General features: G+C 39.0%; 1 protein-coding gene across 5 annotated transcripts in view; it reads right to left on the bottom strand.

The window, feature by feature from the left end:
• The window catches only part of CCDC148 (coiled-coil domain containing 148), a 253,766-nt gene that overhangs the window by 154,045 nt on the left and 80,190 nt on the right, over positions 1-19,531 (bottom strand). For 3 of the 5 annotated variants that reach the window (XM_045479918.1, XM_045479917.1, XM_045479919.1), the window contains 4 exons: positions 11,971-12,053; positions 11,350-11,501; positions 9,259-9,354; positions 8,999-9,180 (listed from right to left, as the gene is read on the bottom strand). In XM_045479918.1, the coding sequence (XP_045335874.1) occupies positions 8,999-9,180; positions 9,259-9,354; positions 11,350-11,501; positions 11,971-12,053 (513 nt within the window). The remainder of the gene's footprint in view (positions 1-8,998; positions 9,181-9,258; positions 9,355-11,349; positions 11,502-11,970; positions 12,054-19,531) is intronic. The other 2 variants (XM_045479920.1, XM_045479921.1) reach the window with 1 other exon arrangement.

Consider the following 19,531-nt stretch of genomic DNA (forward strand, 5'->3'; position numbering starts at 1 on the left):
ATAACATATGTCAATTGTCCTGGACACAAATCTGTCAAGCTGCTATGTTTCCATTTTCTCCAATCTGATTTACTCAAGATTAATATGATTTCACATCAAGCAAAGAACAGAAGCCTCTCATAAATGGCTCTTACTCCTTCATCCCTTAAAACACAGATTCTTCAGTTTCCAAAACTATTAAAAATGTAGCCTTATACACCACTACACTGTGTAGTTTCTAGTTGAAACAATTATACCAAGAAGGTAGGTGTGGGCTGCAATGATACTAACTATAAAGACTGTTGACCTAGAAATTTATAACCACTATTCTCAGACATAGTTTCACAGATACATTTAAATAAACATAACATCCAAGTAAATATACAGACTTTGTTATTAATTAAGCAAGGCAAACTCCAAGACTAGTTTTTAGGGTATCTTACAAAAATTGCATCCATTTGTTCCCTTGATAAAATGCATTCCACTATAGCCAAAAGAATTTAAAATATACTTTTTTCCCACGACAAACCCAAAGTAGGTTGAACAATCACCACATATGGCTTTTGATTTAAGAATCATAAAGTAATTGGGGCGCCTGGGTGGCTCAGTCGGTTGGGCGTCGGACTTTGGCTCAGGTCCATGATCTCGTGGTTTGTGACTTCCAGCCCTGCGTCGGGCTCTGTGCTGACAGCTCAGAGCCTGGAGTCTGCTTCGGTTTGTGGGTCTCCCTCTCTCTCTGCCCCTCCCCTGCTCACACTCTGTCTCTCCCTATCTCTTTCAAAATAAACATTAAAAAAATTATAAAAAATTAATCATAAAGTATTTTCAATGATGTGTTTATTTTAAGAGAAAGATATTAAATACACATGACAAAAAATAAAACGATAGTCTACAACTATTGCCTCCCTGTAACAAATATAAATTCCAAGCCAGGTTGGACAATCCATGTTGGAATATGCCAAGAGAAAATGAGAGTTGCAGTGACCCAGGATGTTGCTCAAGTGGGTCATGTGACCTATGTGACTAAGTAACACACCAGAGAGAGACAGACAGAGCATGAGCAGGGGAGGGGCAGAGAGAAGGGGAGACAACAGAATCTGAGACAGGCTCCAGGCTCTGAGCTGTCAGCAAAGAACCGGTCGCGGGGCTCGAATGCACAGTGAGATCATGACCTGAGCCACAGTCGGACGCTTAACCGACTGAGTCACCTAGGCACCCTAATAGTAACTTTCAAGTAACAAGTAAATTGAAATAATTTAGTTGAGAAAATATGAAACTAGGGGCCTTGGCAATATACACATAGAGGGACAGAATTGTTATAATCATTGTTGATTTTAAACAGTACTCAGATTCTGATCTCATAAAATAATAGAATTACGGATCAATAATTAAAATTTAATATATCTATCAAACAATAACGTAGAAATTACTTGTTATCACTCTATAGCTTTTGCTGCATATTGGCTTCACATCTGACATAGCTAAATGGAGCATCAGACAATTATATCTCATCTATATGATTAATTCATCCAAATGTTAGGAAATTAAAGCCACAATCTCATCTGAGTCTAAAACAAGCAATTAAACTTGTCTTCATGTTACTAATGAAATACAGACTAAATAGAATCTAAATAGCTTCACACGTATTGAATAAAGAAATAAGTTCAATTGCAGTCAGATTTTTAAAAACTATGTTTTAGTAAAAGACAATATCCTTTAAAGGGCACTGTCCAAGACAGTAGCCATGAGCCACCTGTGGCTATTCAGGACTTAACATGTGGCTAGTCCCAACTAAGATGTGCTACAAGTATAATATGCAAACCAGATTTCAAAGACTTTCTATGAAAAACAGAATGTAACATATCTGATTAATAATTTTAATATATTGATTGTATCTTGAAACTATAATGTTTTGGAGCTACTGAGTTAAATGAAATATATTATTAAAATAAATTTCATTCTTTAAAAAAGATTTTAATATGGCCACTTAAAAATGTTAAATTATAGGGTGTTAGATGGCTCAGTCAGTCAAGCGTCCAATTTTGGCTCAGGTCATAATCTCGTGGATTGTGAGCTCTGGCCCCGCATCGGGCTCTGTGCTGACAGCTCCGAGCCTCGAGCCTACTTTGGATTCTGTGTCCCCTCTCTCTCTATTCCTCCCCTGCGCTCTCTCTCGCTCTCTCTCAAAAAAAAATTGTTTTTAAAGTTTTAATGTTAAATTATATATGTGGTCCACATCTCGCATCGTACTTCTATGGCACAGTACTTGCTTATCTAGCAGTGAACACAATTTACCAATGTGATTGATAAATGTAAGTGCTCAAAGTGGTGTAGTGTGAGGGAAAAGCGTTCAAGTCAGATGAGCAGAAGAAACTCATTCTGCTCAGCTATCTGCTAGCTCAGAAACTTTGGAGAAATTGTTCACTTTCTACTCAGCTGTAGTTTTTCCATCTGTAAAATAGTTGTCTAAATGGCCTATGTTGAGGATTAAAATGGCATGTACTTGTCATGTCATGTAACGGGTGCTCATTACATATCAATTCATTCTTTAACTTGGATTTTTAAAAATCTGTGTTTTTGCTTTACAAACAGGAAAAAACATGTATGTCGAATTTATTTATGATTTTACTACCTGGGGATAACTACTGTTATTGTTTATTTGGATAAGCTTCCAGTCTTTTTTCTGTAGCTACATAGATGTAGAAGTAACACTTTCAGAGGGAAAAGAAAAAAAATATGTAAGAGAATCCATTTCATACAAACTATTTTGTGGCCTAACCCTTAATTAAGTTGCATAGCAACATATTGCAGTTATTTGTGTCATTAAAATTTTTTTAATATAATTATTAATGACTGTGGTATCCCATTACATGGATAGATCATAAATGATGAAGCTAATCTTCTGTTGGCTATTTAGTCATTTCGAAGGTTTTGCTATCATTAAAGAATGGGGGAAAATGTTGAATATCCTTGAAACTACCTATTTATTTCACTTCTATGATTATTCCCTCTAAGATTATTTCTAAAAAACAATAATTCACATTTATAAATTTTTGATGATTTATTGCCAGATTGCCTTCCAAAAGAGTTTATATACCATTCATGTATAAAAATGCCCATTTCTTCCATATTTTCAACCTTAGATAATTTTTTAATGCTTTACCATTTTGTAGGTAAAAATCTTTTTTTAAAGTTTTATTTATTTAATTTGAGAGAGAGAGAAAAATAGAGCATGAGCAAGGGAGGCAGAGAGAGAAAGAGAATCTCAAGCAGGTTCCACACTATCAGCACAGAGCCTGATGCAGGACTTGAACCCACGAACTGACCTGAGCCAAAACCAAAAGTTGGATACTTAAACAACAACGCCACCCATGTGCCCCAAAATCTGAGTGTTTTTTAAAAATTTTATTGCTTTGATGAGTAGGGAGGTCTTCGTAAAGTTCTTTGTCATGTGTATTTGGAACCACCCCCAGAGTTCCATGGACTGCCACTATGACATCTATTCACCTCTTCAGCACCTGCACCATGTACTCTGCATCCCTACCAGTTACTGTAGTAGATGAGCCATCAGTGTTTCTTCCCCTACTTGTGTACCAAATCCCATTGCTGGATTTTTCTCATCAGCATCAAATATAGTAATATTTTCCCCATTTTAAGCAAAACAAAAGACCAAGCAACAACATAAAAGTCTGGCCCTACTTTCTTGCTCTCCTTTACAAAAGAAATTCTCAGAAGAGTTGTAGGTACTTCAACTTTCAAGACAACATTCAAGGTTGTCTTCAATCCTCTCCTCCCAGTCACTTAAATCCAACCCAATTAGGCATTTGTTCCCAATGACTCAACAGTTGTTTGTTCTCTAGAGCCAAGGGTCAATTATCAGTCGTATATTATTTGACTTAGCAGCATTTACTCAGTGATAATCCTTCCTCAGCTCATACTCTTGACCACTCCCTCTCTACTTGCCTTCCTGGACAGCATAGTTCCTTGGTTTTCTTCACATCTCACAGATCTTTTCTCAACACCCAGTGTTGGTTACCCCTCTTCTTACTGACTCTGTAATGTCAGCAGATTCTAGGGATCTCTCCTTTGTCTCTTCACTCACTATTTCGGTGATCACACCCAATTTCATGGTGGTGACTCACAAACATGAATCTCCAGCTCAGATCTCTCTCCTGAACCCCAAAGTCATGTAACTGACTGCCTTCACAAATCTATACTTAGACATCTGATAGCATCTCAAACTCAATATGTCCAAACCTGAACACCTGATCTTGCACACAGCCTAACCCTACATCGTTTACAGTCTGCCTCTTCTCAGTTGATGGGAACTCCATCTTTTCAGTTGCTCAACCCAAAAACTTTGGACTATTATTTTGTTGTTCTTTTTCACGTGCCTAATGAACTCTATCAGCAGACGCTGTTGGCTCTAAACCCTCAAAATGTGTCCAAAGGCTGGCTATTTCATGCCACCTCCACTTGCTGATCCAGACCACCATTATCTCCCACCTGGTTACTTTAATAATCTCCTAAGTGTCCAATCTTTTCTTGCCTCTCCCTGCTTCCATCTTAAACACAGCAACTCCCAAAGTGGTCCTGCTAAAACGTAACTTAGGTCTTGTTACTCCAAAATCTTCTCACACTTCTGCTCCCAGTAGCTTTCCATGCCACTCATAGTAAAATCAAGTCACTGTAGCTCAGGGAAATGAGGTGACTGACTGGTACGCACTCCCAACCAGAGCCTACCTTTGGACCTGGGGACACAGTCATTCCAACCCAAACCAGTGAGCTGCTAAAAAAATAGAAAGAATTAAAATAAATGTTGGGATTAATGATGGCATCCACTGTCTTTAGCCCAATGAAAATTTTATAGTTTAAAAATGTCCCCCAGATATTTCAACCTTATGTCACAGCGCTATGCATCTATTTAAAATAAGCACCCATCACTTGTGCTGGTATGGACATAAATGCACACAATCTATATGAATTCTCACAAGGCCTAATAACTAGACCCAAAGGGGAAAATGGCCTTATCAAAATCTTGGCAGATACTGGCAAAGTAGAGGTCCGGTTAATACTATAGCTAAACATATAATTCATTGTGCTCATTAGACTAGTACATTTACATGCCTTACTGACCACCAACCACAGATTGTTGATGCCGACCACCTCTGTATTTATTCAAAATAGCCCAGTTACTCTCCTTTTCTTCAAAAAAAAATACTCCTGAAAACGCATTCAGTGTTATTGACGCTTCATCATTTATTGCCAGCATATTTGTAAAATAGTCTCTTCAGTTGACTCTTGCATATAGCCTTTATTTGGTCAGGATATATGTGTGTGTGTTTGCTGCTTCCCCTAAACATTCTAAGCCTTTTATTTTCTTTTTCTTTCCTTTTTTTTTTCTTAAGTAGGCTTCACTCCCAGCACAGTGTCCCATGTGGAGCTTGAACTCATGACCCTGAGATCCAGACCTGAGCTGAGATCAAGAGTTGGGCACTTAACCTACTGAGCCACCCAGGCACCCCTTTTCTAAGACTTCATAAAGGCAAGGCCATATTCTAGTCTAGTCTGTCTGTTGACTCTCCTACCAAGGAGCTTAGCAGAAACTACTGTATGTTAAGGATTTCCCAATGAATCTTCATCAAGCAAAACATATCAGTAATTATATAAAATTTATTCTGGATAATTATATGTGACAGACTATTAAGCTAGAATTTATGAACCTATATTCCTCCAAAGTGAATTCCTACTGCTCCCTTAACATGCCTTGCCACTCTTACCTTCATTGTTTTCACCTTTAATTCAACTCAATGGAACAATCATTTATTTGAAAGCTGCTGTGTGCCAGGATGGGCCAGGTGCTAAGGATACAAATATTGCTAATAAATTATTTTGTCTTCAAGAGGCTTACAGTCTAGTCATGCAACATCCCTTCTTAGAATGTCCTCCCTACCTCCTGTCTTATCCAAACTCTGCTCATTCTTTGAACCTATAGCGAATTTTATTTCCTCCACTAAGCTTTCCTAAGCTATTTTTTCCTCAGTGTGCCTTCCCGCTGAAGAAAACTTAGCATGTGATGTATGTCCATCATATTCTCTACTTAACCTTCAGAAATGGCAATAGAACTGTGTATCTCAACTTTTTTCTGAGTGATACAGCATTGTACAAAGGAAGAGCAGAAACTGAGTTCAGATGAAAAGTAAGGTAGGAAAATGGGCTGTGAAGGATAGGTCTTAGTGGAAAGCATCCACTTCGGGCTGCTAAGGCAAACTTTTCCAGGTTTAGGAGCTGCTAACCTAGAAACACCACAATCCTAGCCAGATGTTCTAGGGGGACAAGATTCATCTGGGAGGAGGTGTAGTGGGGCAGCCAACATGCTTTAAAAGGAAGGAGTCAAAGGGACACCTGGATGGTTCAGTTTGTTAAGCATCTGACTTCGGCTCAGATCACGATCTTGTGGTTCATGAGTTGGAGCCCTGCGTCGGGCTCTGTGCTGACAGCTCAGAGCCTGGAGCCTGCTTCAGATTCTGTGTCTCCCTCTCTCTCTGCCCCTTCCCCACTCGCACTCAGTCTCTCTCTCTCTCTCTCTCTCTCAAAAATAAACATTTAAAAAAAATAAATAAAATAAAAGGTAGGACTCAAACTGACCTTCTTCATAGCTGTGAGAAGTAAGTGAAATGATTCATTTTCATAAATACCAAATAAAAGTTGTGCTGTCTAGTTACCAATAGGTTTACAACCTATTGGAAATATGTACAAACCCCTCCTCCTCCCCACAATGGAGTCTGAATCCCTTACACACTTCACTTCCTGTTTTTTCTTCCCCCTTCCCATTTCACAGGCTTATTTTCCACCGGCTTTGCAATGAGCATGCGCCAAAGAAGTCTGTGCGTCACCTCAAGGAATATACCTTTGTTCCAATCAGACTACTTTTGCCTTATAAGGGCATAGGTGACTTCCGGGTAAGGCTGTAACATCTGTAGTACTCAGCCAATGAGGAACCAGGGGAGGGACTTGCATGCTAGGAGATAAATTGCCTGCTGTAACAGCCCCCAGTGTGCCTGTCCATCAGACAATGCTCTTGCAAGAATGTTGATTAAAGCCTCATTTCACTGTGCTCTGAGTCTCTGTATCCCTCCTTTGATTGGGTCAGTGGGCTTATTTCTCACAATAGCCACAGCAGCCTGATTATAATGCATCCCCCCGGAAAAACAAAAGAACAAAACCCACACCCGTCTCGCTCTTGCTTAATGAGCTCTAAAATCTCTTTAACAAGGTTGAGATGGGGAAAGGAGAGAGAAAGTTTATTTTATAATTAGAGACTTCAACTAAGTGCATGGTTGAGTTAACATTTCATTGTGACTGAGTTTCAATTAAAGTGTAATTAATCAATCAACACATATAAATGATATATTATTAATTTTTCCCAGCTTTAGTGAAAGGTGGGAAGAAAAAAAAAAAGGAAGGCAGAGAGGCAGGATGAGTAGGGGCTCTTAGAAGAACAAAAAGTTTCTGCCCAGGAGGAACTACGACCATTGCCACAGAGATGTAAGAAAAAAGCCTGGGTCAGGAAAGGTTTGGACTTCACCTACGATTGCCCAGTATATGAAGACAAGTAAAAGCTGTAACCAGAGTTGGATCAAGAAGCTACTAAAGCAAATAACTCTACTTGATAAGATTTAAGGTTTTCCTTGTTGTCACTTATTCCTTAACACTAGCAATTTCATATAAATGAGTTTCACTTATAGGCAATACATTAAGAAATATAAGAAATATAGTAAAAGGCTTACTTTAATTGACTATAAACGTGTCTTGAATAATTATCCTTTCTTTTAACATACATATTCTTTGGGGGTAACTGGATGGCTCAGGCGGTTAAGCATCTGACTCTTAATTTGGGCTCAGGTCATAAACATGGTTCGTAGGTTTGAGCCCTGTTTCAGGCTCTGCACTGGCAGCACAGGGCCTGCTTAGGATTTTCTCTCCCTTTCTCTCTGCCCCTCCCCCCTGCTCTCTCTCTCAAAATAAATTAAAAAAAAACTTTTAAAATATATATTCTTTGAAGAGAATTTAGAGGTCAATATACTAGAATAAAAGGCATATTTTCCTATAAAATATTCTGCAGAAACTTCACACGCAAAACACACATGAGGTAAGCTATTGATCTGACCCTACAGTGGCATTTCTGGCTTTACTCATTAAATTAATTTTAATATAGAATCTACACTACAGAAAGGGTACCCGGGTGGCTCAGTCGGTTGAGCGTCTGACTTAGGCTCAGGTCATGATCTCACAGTTCGTGAGTTCAAGCCCCACACTGGACTCACTGCCGTCAGCGCAGAGCCCAGTATGGATCCTCTGCCCCCCTTTCTGTCCCCCCACCTGGTGCTATCCCCAAAAAAATATTTTTAAAGAAGGATTTATACTACAAAAGATGACACTGTCAAAGATGAATTTTAAATCCCCTAATGTTGTATTTGTTATTCAGAAGAGGATTTGTCATTTTCAGATACAACTAAAAGTCCATTTTCTTAAAAAAATGTAATGTGTTTTAAAAATTTTTATAAAACATATTTTGTGTTTACTATAGAACAAAATCACAGTGAATTACAAGTAACATAATTCCATGGGTACATTTTTCCATTGCAGTCAATTATTATTAGTACTGATTTATAAATTTCCACTAAAGAAGAGCTTCACGTCTTAAAATCAAAATTCATAGTTACTAAAAATTCATGCTTCAAAACTGTTTCTTAACTATGTAGTAAAGAGCTCAATGAGGTGAGTATTTTCATCATGTTTCAAGCTTATAAAATTTTTACAACCATTGTTTGGGGAAATTACTTTAGAGGAAAGAGAACCCTCATTCAACAAATAGTCAATCTGAAAACTTATTGATTGACTACATTTCAACCACATAGTAATTATGAAAACAGTAAAGCAGAAGTAAGCAGCCTTCAACAGAAATAAAAATTGAGTGGCAAAAATCTACATAATTCAAGTAGCTTTATCTTATTACCTAGCTATGTCTTCTAACTGCAGATCAACATCTTGAAGTTTCTTTTGATATTTCTCTGTAAAGTTATAGAACTCATTAAGAACTGAAGATTTTAAATCAGGGTATGGGCATTCCAAGGTTTCTAATTCCATGGGCACTTCACTAAGCAGGTTACATCTTTCTTCTGAAGAATGATCTAGTATCTGAAAAACAGTTTATGATTGTTTTATTTAACATAAATGACAAATTGATAAACAAATTACTATATGCATCACACTTACTTTCATACTCCAGTCTGAAAGATAGTTTTCTATTTTCTGTTGCTCCAGGCTAAGTCTTTCAAAGACAGCTTTCAATTGTGTCTTCACAAAGTCAACCTGTAACATATAGATAAAAGAAAGTCCCTTTGAGAACCTGTGGAAGAGGGTTTAAGAGATGCCATAGCCAGGCAGTGCTTTCCAGAAGGGGGCTTTCAGACATCGATCCTAAAAATGGAGCTAGGAGTATGGTGGGGTCATAGACACTCTATACCCTCATTTGGATTTTGTTTGTGGTAAGGCAGAGAGCTTACCAGACTATTTCTGGCTCAATCACCTCTTCTTCCGCTAGCATCCCTGCCTCCAGTCCCCAGCTGGACATGGGGTTTTTAATACCTTTTTAAAAAATATATTATTGGGGCATCTGGGTGGCTTAGTTGGTCAAGCGTCCAACTTCTGCTCAGGTCATGATCTTGCAGTTCGTGGGTTCAAGCCCTGTGTTAGGCTGTGTGCTGACAGCTCAGAGCCTAGAACCTGCTTCAGATTCTGTGTTTCCCTCTCTCTCTGCCCTTCCCCTGCTCGCTCACTCACTCTCTCTCTCTCTCTCAAAAATAAAAATAAAACATTAAATTTTTAAAATTATTTTAAATATATTATTTATGAAATCAATATAACAACACTACAGAATAACTGAAAAATAGTAAGAAAAATCACCTAAAAGTTTATATCTAGTGCAACTATGACCATGGAGCTTACGGTCTAGTCAGGGGAGGCAGTCAGTACACTCATAAAAAAATAGATAAGAAAATTATCAAAAGGAGGTAGGTGATGTAAAAACAGGGTGAGGTAGGGACTCCTGGATAGCTCAGTTGGTTAAGTGGCTTCGACTCAGGTTATGATCTCACAGCTCAGGAGTTCAATCCTCACGTCAGGCTCTGTGCTGACGGCTCAGAGCCTGGAGCCTGCTTCAGATTCTGTGTCTCCTTCTCTTTCTGCCCCTCCCTTGTTCTCTTTCTCTCTTTCTTTCTCTCTCTCAAAAATATATACACTTTAAAAAAAATTAAAAAACAGTGTGAGATAATAGAGAATGACTGTAGCTTCTCTCCTATGGGTGATCAGGAAAGGCTTCTCAGAGGAGAGAACATTTAAACTAAGACCTAAGTGACAAAAAGTGCCATCAGTGGGACAGAGAAAACAGACGATGCAAAGGCCTTGAGATGAGGAGTCTGGTATGTATGAGGAACAGACAGGAGGCCAGCCTCAGTGTGACAAAGTCTAGGAGAAAGGGGGAAGTGCCAGGTAGGAGATGAGGTTGAAAAAGGGGGCTGGATGTACAGGGAGGAATTGTGGGCCAGCAGGAGCTCTGCAGGGATCTACCAGGGGGATGACTGGACCCCACCGCACTGAAGGTAGAATCCCAAAAGGCACTGTAATGAGGGGCAAGAATGAGTGCAAGGAGACTAGTCATGAGGCCATCATAACTTTTCAGGAGAGAAATAAGCATGCTTGGATAGATTCAGGGGTATGTTTAAGATATTGAAGAGACAATTTGCTATACCTTCTATTTAAATACAAGACACATGTTTGTTTCTTATGTCAAACTGTTCTAGTCGGGATAAAAATGAGGTATTACGGGGCGCCTGGGTGGCGCAGTCGGTTGAGCGTCCAACTTCAGCCAGGTCACGATCTCGCGGTCCGTGAGTTCGAGCCCCGCGTCAGGCTCTGGGCTGATGGCTCAGAGCCTGGAGCCTGTTTCCGATTCTGTGTCTCCCTCTCTCTGACCCTCCCCCGTTCATGCTCTGTCTCTCTCTGTCCCAAAAATAAATAAACGTTGAAAAAAAAAAAATGAGGAGCGCCTGGGTGGCGCAGTCGGTTAAGCGTCCGACTTCAGCCAGGTCACGATCTCGCGGTCCGTGAGTTCGAGCCCCGCGTCAGGCTCTGGGCTGATGGCTCAGAGCCTGGAGCCTGTTTCCGATTTTGTGTCTCCCTCTCTCTCTGCCCCTCCCCCGTTCGTGCTCTGTCTCTCTCTGTCCCAAAAATAAAATAAAACGTTGAAAAAAAAATTAAAAAAAAAATGAGGTATTACATTATTAAAAGTAAAGGTAATATACTGACCTCTTCCAGTACTTTCACTGAGTTAAACTCAGTATGTGAGTATGAATGCTTGGAAATGTGATGCTGTCTGTATTTCAGATCTGCTCTCAACTGCTGAATAGGATTTATCACATTTTTAAGATACACGCACCATTGTTCTGATAACTCTTGTTCTATGGAGAAACAAAATTAAATCCAGGTAACACTTTATTATTTTTTTAAGTTTATTTATTTACTTTGAGTATGTGTGTGTGTGTGTGTGCGCACGCACATATGCAAAAGCTGAGGAGGAGCAGAGGGAAAGGAGAGAGAAAAACTCCCAAGCAGGCTCTGCACTGTCAGAGCAGAGCTGACAAGGGGCTCAAACTCACAAATGGTGTGTGCGTGATCATAGCCTGAACCTAAACCAAGATTCAGCAACTTAATCAATTAAGCCCCCCAGGCACCCCCAGGTAATATATTACTATTCTAAATTTCTTCAAGAACAGGACATTAAGAGTGCAGATTTAGCTTTGGATTCCTTTAGGAAAAAAACAACTGGCAGTTAACAGTAAGAAAACATAAAGTGAGTGGCCCACTTTCATCTTCAAAACAAAACTCCCCTTTAAATATAGGATAAAAACAAAAAACAAAAAACCTCACCAAAATTTGTAAGGTCAGTAAGACATTCATTTCCAATGTTCTCTTCATTGAGAAAGGATTTTATTTCAGATTCCATTTTATACCTGAAATAGACATTATCTCTATCAGCTTTTTAAAAATAATCATAAACATACATGGGTTTAAAAATATCTAAAAATAGAAATTTAATCTATTTTTTTTAATGTTTATTTATTTTTGAGACAGAGAGAGACACAGCATGAACAGGGGAGGGTCAGAGAGAGAGGGAGACACAGAATCTGAAGCAGGTTCCAGGCTCTAAGCTGTCAGCACAGAGCCTGACACGGGGCTCGAACTCACGGACCGTGAGATCATGACCTGAGCCGAAGTCGGACGCTTAACCGACTGAGCCACCCAGGCGCCCCTAGAAATTTAATCTAATTCATGTATTCAGACCATATACTAAATTCCTAATATGGATTGGACACTTGCCAGACACGACACAGAAGGAAGCACAGATGAAAACTTCAGTTAGAAGTAACAGCGTGAGCAAAGGCAAGTGCCTGGCACATCCTGGCAATGCTTCCTGTGGAAAGAGCTTAGGGCACTAGGAAGCCACTGAGGGATATTAAGCTGACCTCACCTGCGCAGCAGATCTGTGTTTCAGAAAGATTCCCAGGCAGGGGAACCTGGGTGGCTCAGTAGGTTAAGCCTCCGACTTCAGCTCAGGTCATGGTCTCATGACTCATGGGTTCAAGCCCCACACGGGGCTCTGTGCTGACAGCTCAGACCTGGAGCTTGCTTTAGATTCTGTGTCTCCCTCTCTGCCCCTCCCCAACTTGTGCTCAGTCTCTCTCTCAGAAAATGAATGAGCATTAAAAAAAAAAAAAAAGAAGAAGAAGAAGAAAGAAAGATTCCCATGTAGCAAAACAGAGGATGAGTTGGAAGGAGGGGTAGTCAAATAAAAACAGAAAATGAAAAGGAGAGGATCAGGTTAACCTGGACCAACAAGGTAGTTATTCCAAAAGTTAAGAGATGATGAGGTCCTGAACTAGAGAAATGAGAATAAAGGTATGTTCTGTTTTTATAGACTAATAAAAGCAATAAATCTTAATGATTTTTATTTTATTTCAATATAGTTATTTAAAAAAATTTTTTTTTCAACGTTTATTTATTTTTGGGACAGAGAGAGACAGAGCATGAACGGGGGAGGGGCAGAGAGAGAGGGAGACACAGGATCGGAAACAGGCTCCAGGCTCTGAGCCATCAGCCCAGAGCCTGACGCGGGGCTCGAACTCACGGACCGCGAGATCGTGACCTGGCTGAAGTCGGACGCTTAACCGACTGCGCCACCCAGGCGCCCCATCAATATAGTCATTTTTAGAGTACAACCATAACCAGCTGAAACTGGATATCTGAAAACATTGTAGTCTATCCCTTGCTTACGGCAGATTTAACGAAATCATAGAAAAGAGTTTTGATTTGTTGTGATTGTTAAAATATAATATTGGAAATGGTATAAAATAAGAAGTTATCAACAATTATAACACTTTAATACAATTATTATTTTTATTTTTGCATATAAGTTTCTAGCCCTTGTCCACAGGCATATGTATGTTAAATAACTATAATTATGAATTAATTGGTAATTAATGGTAATATTCATCATCTTATATTGGGGTTTTTCAATAACATTTAAGATATTTCTAAATAATTCTCATAATTATCCTTTATTTTAATGGCTGCATGGTATTCTATTTTATATATGTGGCATCATCTTCTAAACCAACTCACTTACATGGGACAGAGACTTTATTTGCATGTATAATGGGGGGGGGGTGCTATTGTAGATGACACTTCACTGTCTACTCTTTATGTAGTTTTTGCCAGAAGTATTTTTAAGATTACATTTGAAACTGTTACATGGAGAATGGGTGCAAAACCTAAGCTCTAAAACCAGAAATTATTTCATAGTGGATTTGTATAAACAAAAACATAGTACTTATCAACCTTCTAGCTCTCCTACCTATATTTCAGCATCCAGAAAGTCATAGTAAAACATAAGCCAACAGGAGAAGTGGCTTTGTTCACACAGGAGACCAACCTGCTACTTGCATGTAATAATTCTGGTAAGTTCCATCCTAGCTTCCTAGATTAACAACCCTACCCATCTGCCAAGACCGGCCCTTTTTGCTGATTGTCCTGATGGCCCAACAAAATCCAAAAGCATTTTTTATGCCTTCTAGAACTATGACAATCTGAAACTAGCTTGTGAATGAAGGCTAACATTTCCTGAATTGTGTTCTATAAAACAGTAATGTCAATGAGATGCCATGGGGAGGGAGGGGGATGAGAAATAGTAAATAAAATCAGATATGTTTCTACAGTGAAGGATTTCTCAAAAACTTGATTATGCTAAAATACAACGAGGTTATACAAAAACGGTAGGAAATGTATTTTCTAATTTATAGGAACATGAAATTCATTATTCTCCATGGAGTAACTTGCAGAATATTTGTTTTGCAGAATATGATTTAGTAAATATAAAGATTGTGGTGCAACTCAAGAGCATTAAAAATAGTAACTCTGGAGAAGGAAACCCTGCCCTGTTCATCAGTGACATGCTAGACTAGGCCCCTGGGTTCTTCAAGTTGGAACTCTGTGCAGATTACAACCTCCTCCCCATTTGAAGAGGGAACAAATATAAGGCATCTTTCTGTGCCCATGTATGCCAATTTAAGTACCTCCCAATGCTGTATGGGCTATCCTCTGTTTCCAATAAATATGATGGTACTACAAAAAAGCCTCTTGAGTTCTTGTGTGACCATTTGCCTAGATGATATGCTAATCTACTTCCTAGATCTGCCTACTTGCAATGTAACCACCTGTAAGGTAAACCAGCCTGGTGAAGGGTGTTCTTGAACTCTCAGGAGTCTACTGTCATATAGGTCCTCATCCTTCCAGGAGGGTGCCAAAGTTATAGATGTAGAATCTGTCTCCTCAGAACATCAAACATCCCCAGAGCTTCCTGAGATGACTAGGCTAGCCACTCAATTACCAGTTTTGGTAGAACAAGCAAACTACAGGTCCAAGAATGGTAGTCAGAAGCCATTTAAGCAAACAATTAGCAAAGGGACGTGGATCACAAAAGGCAGAGCAAGAGAATACGTTAAAGTTCCAATAATGGAATTAATAGCCAGGAGACCTGCAGAAAATCATCAGGTCAGAAAGCTTGGTTCCTTAGAATCAGCTATTGCATCCACTTCTCAGTTGAAAGAGTCTATCCCAAGTGAGCAAACCACAGAGGCAACAAAGGGAGTCACACAACCAATGGCTAGAGAATGAACTCAGGAGCTGGGCTTAGAGAGTTCTCTGATGCTCTGAGTCATACAGTGTGAATGCTGGTGTTAATTTTATCTTTAAAGATGCATTTACAGACATTTAATTGTTGTTGGTAAAACCTCGTGATATCCTCTGTAAAAAGGTGATATTTAAAAAAATGTTATAAAACTAAAAGCGTGAGCAAAAGACTATATGTATTCCTAACAGAGATTTGGTTATAAAACATCCCTGTGTAGTGAAAGTAGTAAGGTGTACAAATAAACCCTGCAAATTTTATGATTCAACAATTCTTGTTAAAATAAAAATTATAGGGCTGCTTAGGCAGTTCAGTAAGTTAAGCATCTGACTCTCGATTCCTGCTCAGGTTGGGATCTCATGGGTTTGTGAGTTCAAACCCCACATCAGGCTCCATGCTGACCACGCGGAGCCTGATTGAGATTCTCCCTCTCTCTGCCCCTCCCTAGCTCATGCGTGTGCTCTCTGACTCTCTCAAAATAAATAAAGTTTAAAATAAAAACTGTCTCTCTAAAGAAGACATCCAGATGGCCAATAGGCACATGAAAAGATACTCAATGTCATTCCTCATCAGGGAAATACAAATCAAAACCACATTGAGATACCACCTCATGCCAGTTAGAATGGCTACAATGAACAAATCAGGAGACTATAGATGCAGGAGAGGATGTGGAGAAATGCACTGTTGGTGAATGCAAACTGGTGCAGCCACTCTGGAAAACAATGTGGAGATTCCTCAAAAATTAAAAATACAACTACTTTATGACCCAGCAATAGCACTTCTCACAGGTCATGATCTCACAGCTCATGAGTTCAAGCTCTGCATCAGGCTCTGTGCTGACAGCTCGGAGCCTGGAGCCCACTTCGGATTCTGTGTCTCCCTCTCTGTCTGCTCCTAACCCACTCACATTCTGCCTCTGTCTCTCTCAAAAATAAACATTTTTTTTAATTTAAAAAAAAAAACTGAGAATAAACTGATGGTTGATGGGGGGTGGGAGGGTGGGTGATGGGCATTGAGAAGGGCACCTGTTGGGATGAACACTGGGTGTTGTAAGAAAACCAATTTGACAATAAATTTCACATTAAAAAACTAAAAATTAAAAAAATAAAATAAAATAAAAACTGTCACAGAAAAGGTGGTCATAAGAGGGAAGTATATAGTAATCCAGGCCTTCCTAAAGAAGGAAGAACGTTCTCAGATATACAACTTAACCTTACATCTCAATGAGCTGGAAAAAGAAAATCAAATAAAACCCAAAACCAGCAGAAGACAGGAAATAATAAAGATTAGAGCATAAATCAGTGCTATCGAAACCAAAAAAACAGTAGAACAGATCAATGAAACCAGGAGCTGTTTCTCTGAAAGAATTAACAAAATTGATAAACCCCTAGCCAGTGTGATCAAAAAGAAAAAGGCAAGGACCCAAATATATAAAATCAAGAAAGAAAGAGGAGAGGGGCGCCTGGGTGGCTCAGTGGGTTGTGTCCGACTTCAGCTCAGGTCATGATCTCACAGTTTGTGGGTTCGAGTCCCACATCAGCTTCTGTGCTGACAGCTCAGAGCCTGGAGCCTGCTTCAGATTCTGTGTCTCCTTCTCTACCTGCCCCTCCCTGACTTGCACTCTGTCTCTCTCTCGAAAATAAATAAACATTAAAAAGAAAAAGAATGAAAGAGAAGAGATCACAATCAACACTGCAGAAATACAAACAATAATAAGAGAATGTTATGAGCAATTATATGCCAATAAAATGGGCAATCTGGAAGAAATGGAAAAATTCCTAGAAACATGTAAACTACCAAAACTGAAACAGGAAGAAATAAAAAATTTGAACAGATCTATAGCCAGTAAAGAAATTGAATTAGTAATGAAAAATCTCCCAAACAACAAAAGTCCAGGGCCAGATTGCTTTACAGGGGAATTCTACCAAACAGCTAGAGAAAAGTTAACACCTATTCTCTTGAAGCTGTTCCAAAAAACAGAAATGGAAAGAAAACTTCCAAACTCTTTCCATGAAGCCAGCATTATCTTGATTCCAAAACCAGACAAAGACCCTACTAAAAAGGAAGCATAGCCCAATTTTCCTGATGAACATGGATGCAAAAATCCTCAACAAGATACTAGCCAACCAGATCCAACAATACATTAAAAAAATTATTCACCATGACCAAGTGGGATTTATGCCTAGGATGCAGGACTGGTTCAATATCCACAAAACAATCCATGTTATACATCACATCAATAAAAGAAATGACAAGAACCACATGATCCTCTCAATAGATGCAGAGAAAGCATTTGACAAAATACAGCATCCTTTCTTGATAACAACCCTCAAGAAAGTAGGGATAGAAGAATCATACCTCAAAATCATAAAAGCCATATATAAAAGATCCACTGCTAATATCATCCTCAATGGGGAAAAACTGAGAACTTTCCCCCTAAGGTCAGGAACAAGACAGGGGGGATGTCCACTCTTGCCACTGTTATTCAACATAGTATTGGAAGTCTTAGCCTCAGCAATTAGACAACACAAAGGAATAAAAGGCATCCAAATCAGCCAGGAAGAAGTCAAATTTCACTCTTTGCAGATGACATGATATTCTATATGGAAAACCCAAAGATTCCACCAAAACTGCTAGAACTGATCCATGAATTCAACAAAGTTGCAGTATATAAAATCAATGCACAGAAATTGGTTGCATTCTCATACACCAACAATGAAGCAACAGAAAGAGAAATCAAGGAATCGATCTCATTTACAATTGCACCAAAAGCCATAAAATAGCTAGGAATCAACCTAAACAAAGAGGTGAAAAAACTATACACTGAAAACTATAGAAAGCTTATGAAAGAAATTGAAAAAAATGAAAAAAATATTCCATTCTCCTGGATTGGAAGAGCAAACATTGTTAAAATATCAATACTACCCAAAGTAATCTACATATTCAATGCAATCCCTATCAAAATAACAACAGCATTCTTCACAGAGCTACAACAAACAATCCTAAAATTTGTATGGAACCAGAAAAGACCCCAAATAGCCAAAGCAAGCTTGAAAAATAAAACCAAAGCTGTTGGCATCACACTCCTGGACTCCAAGCTGTATAACAAAGCTGTAATTATCAAGACAGTATGGTACTGGCACAAGAGCAGACTCTCAGATCAATGGAACAGAATAGAGAACCCAGAAATGGACCCACAAACATATGGCCAACTAATCTTTCGCAAAGCAGGAAAGAATATCCAGTGGAATAAAGACAGTCTCTTCAGCAAGTGGTGCTGGGAAAACTGGACAGCAACATGCAGAAGAATGAACCTGGACCACTTTCTTACACCATACACAAAAATAAACTCAAAATGGGTGAAAGACCTAAACCAAAGACAGGAAGCCATCAAAATCCTCAAGGAGAAGCAGGAAAAACCTCTTTGACCTCGGCCATAGAAACTTCTTACTCAACACGTCTCTGGAGGCAAGGGAAACAAAAGCAAAAATGAACTATTGGGACCTCATCAAAATAAAAAGCTTCTGCACAGAGAAGGAAACAATCACCGACAGAAGGCAACCGACAGAATGGGAGAAGATATTGGCAAATCACATATCAGATAAAGGGTTAGTATCCAAAATCTATAAAGAACTTATCAAACTCAACACCCAAAAAAACAAATAATCCAGGGAAGAAATGGGCAAAAGACAAGAATAGACACTTCTCCGAAGAAGACATCCAGATGGCCAACCTACACATGAAAAAATGCTCAACATGACTCATCATCAGGGAAATACAAGTCAAAACTACAATGAGATACCACCTCACACCTTTCAGAATGGCTAACATTAACAACTCAGGCAACAACAGACGTTGGTGAGGATGTGGAGAAAGAGGATCTCTTTTGCACTGCTGGTGGGAATGAAAATTGGTGAAGCCACTCTGGAAAACAATATGAAGGTTCCTCAAAAAACTAAAAATAGAACTACCCTATGACCCAGCGATTGCACTAGTAGGTATTTATCCAAGGCATACAGGTATGCTGTTTCAAAGGGGCACATGTACCCCAATGTTTATAGCAGTACTATTGACAATAGCCAAAGTATGGAAAGAGCCCAAATGTCCAGTGATGGATGAATGGATAAAGAAGATGTGGTATATATACACAATGGAGTATTACTCAGCAATCAAAAACAATGAAATCTTGCCATTTGCAACTATGTGGATGGAACTGAAGGGTATTATGCTAAGCGAAATTAGTCA

Source organism: Leopardus geoffroyi, chromosome C1 (genome assembly GCF_018350155.1).
Source record: "Leopardus geoffroyi isolate Oge1 chromosome C1, O.geoffroyi_Oge1_pat1.0, whole genome shotgun sequence".
NCBI lineage: Eukaryota > Metazoa > Chordata > Mammalia > Carnivora > Felidae > Leopardus > Leopardus geoffroyi.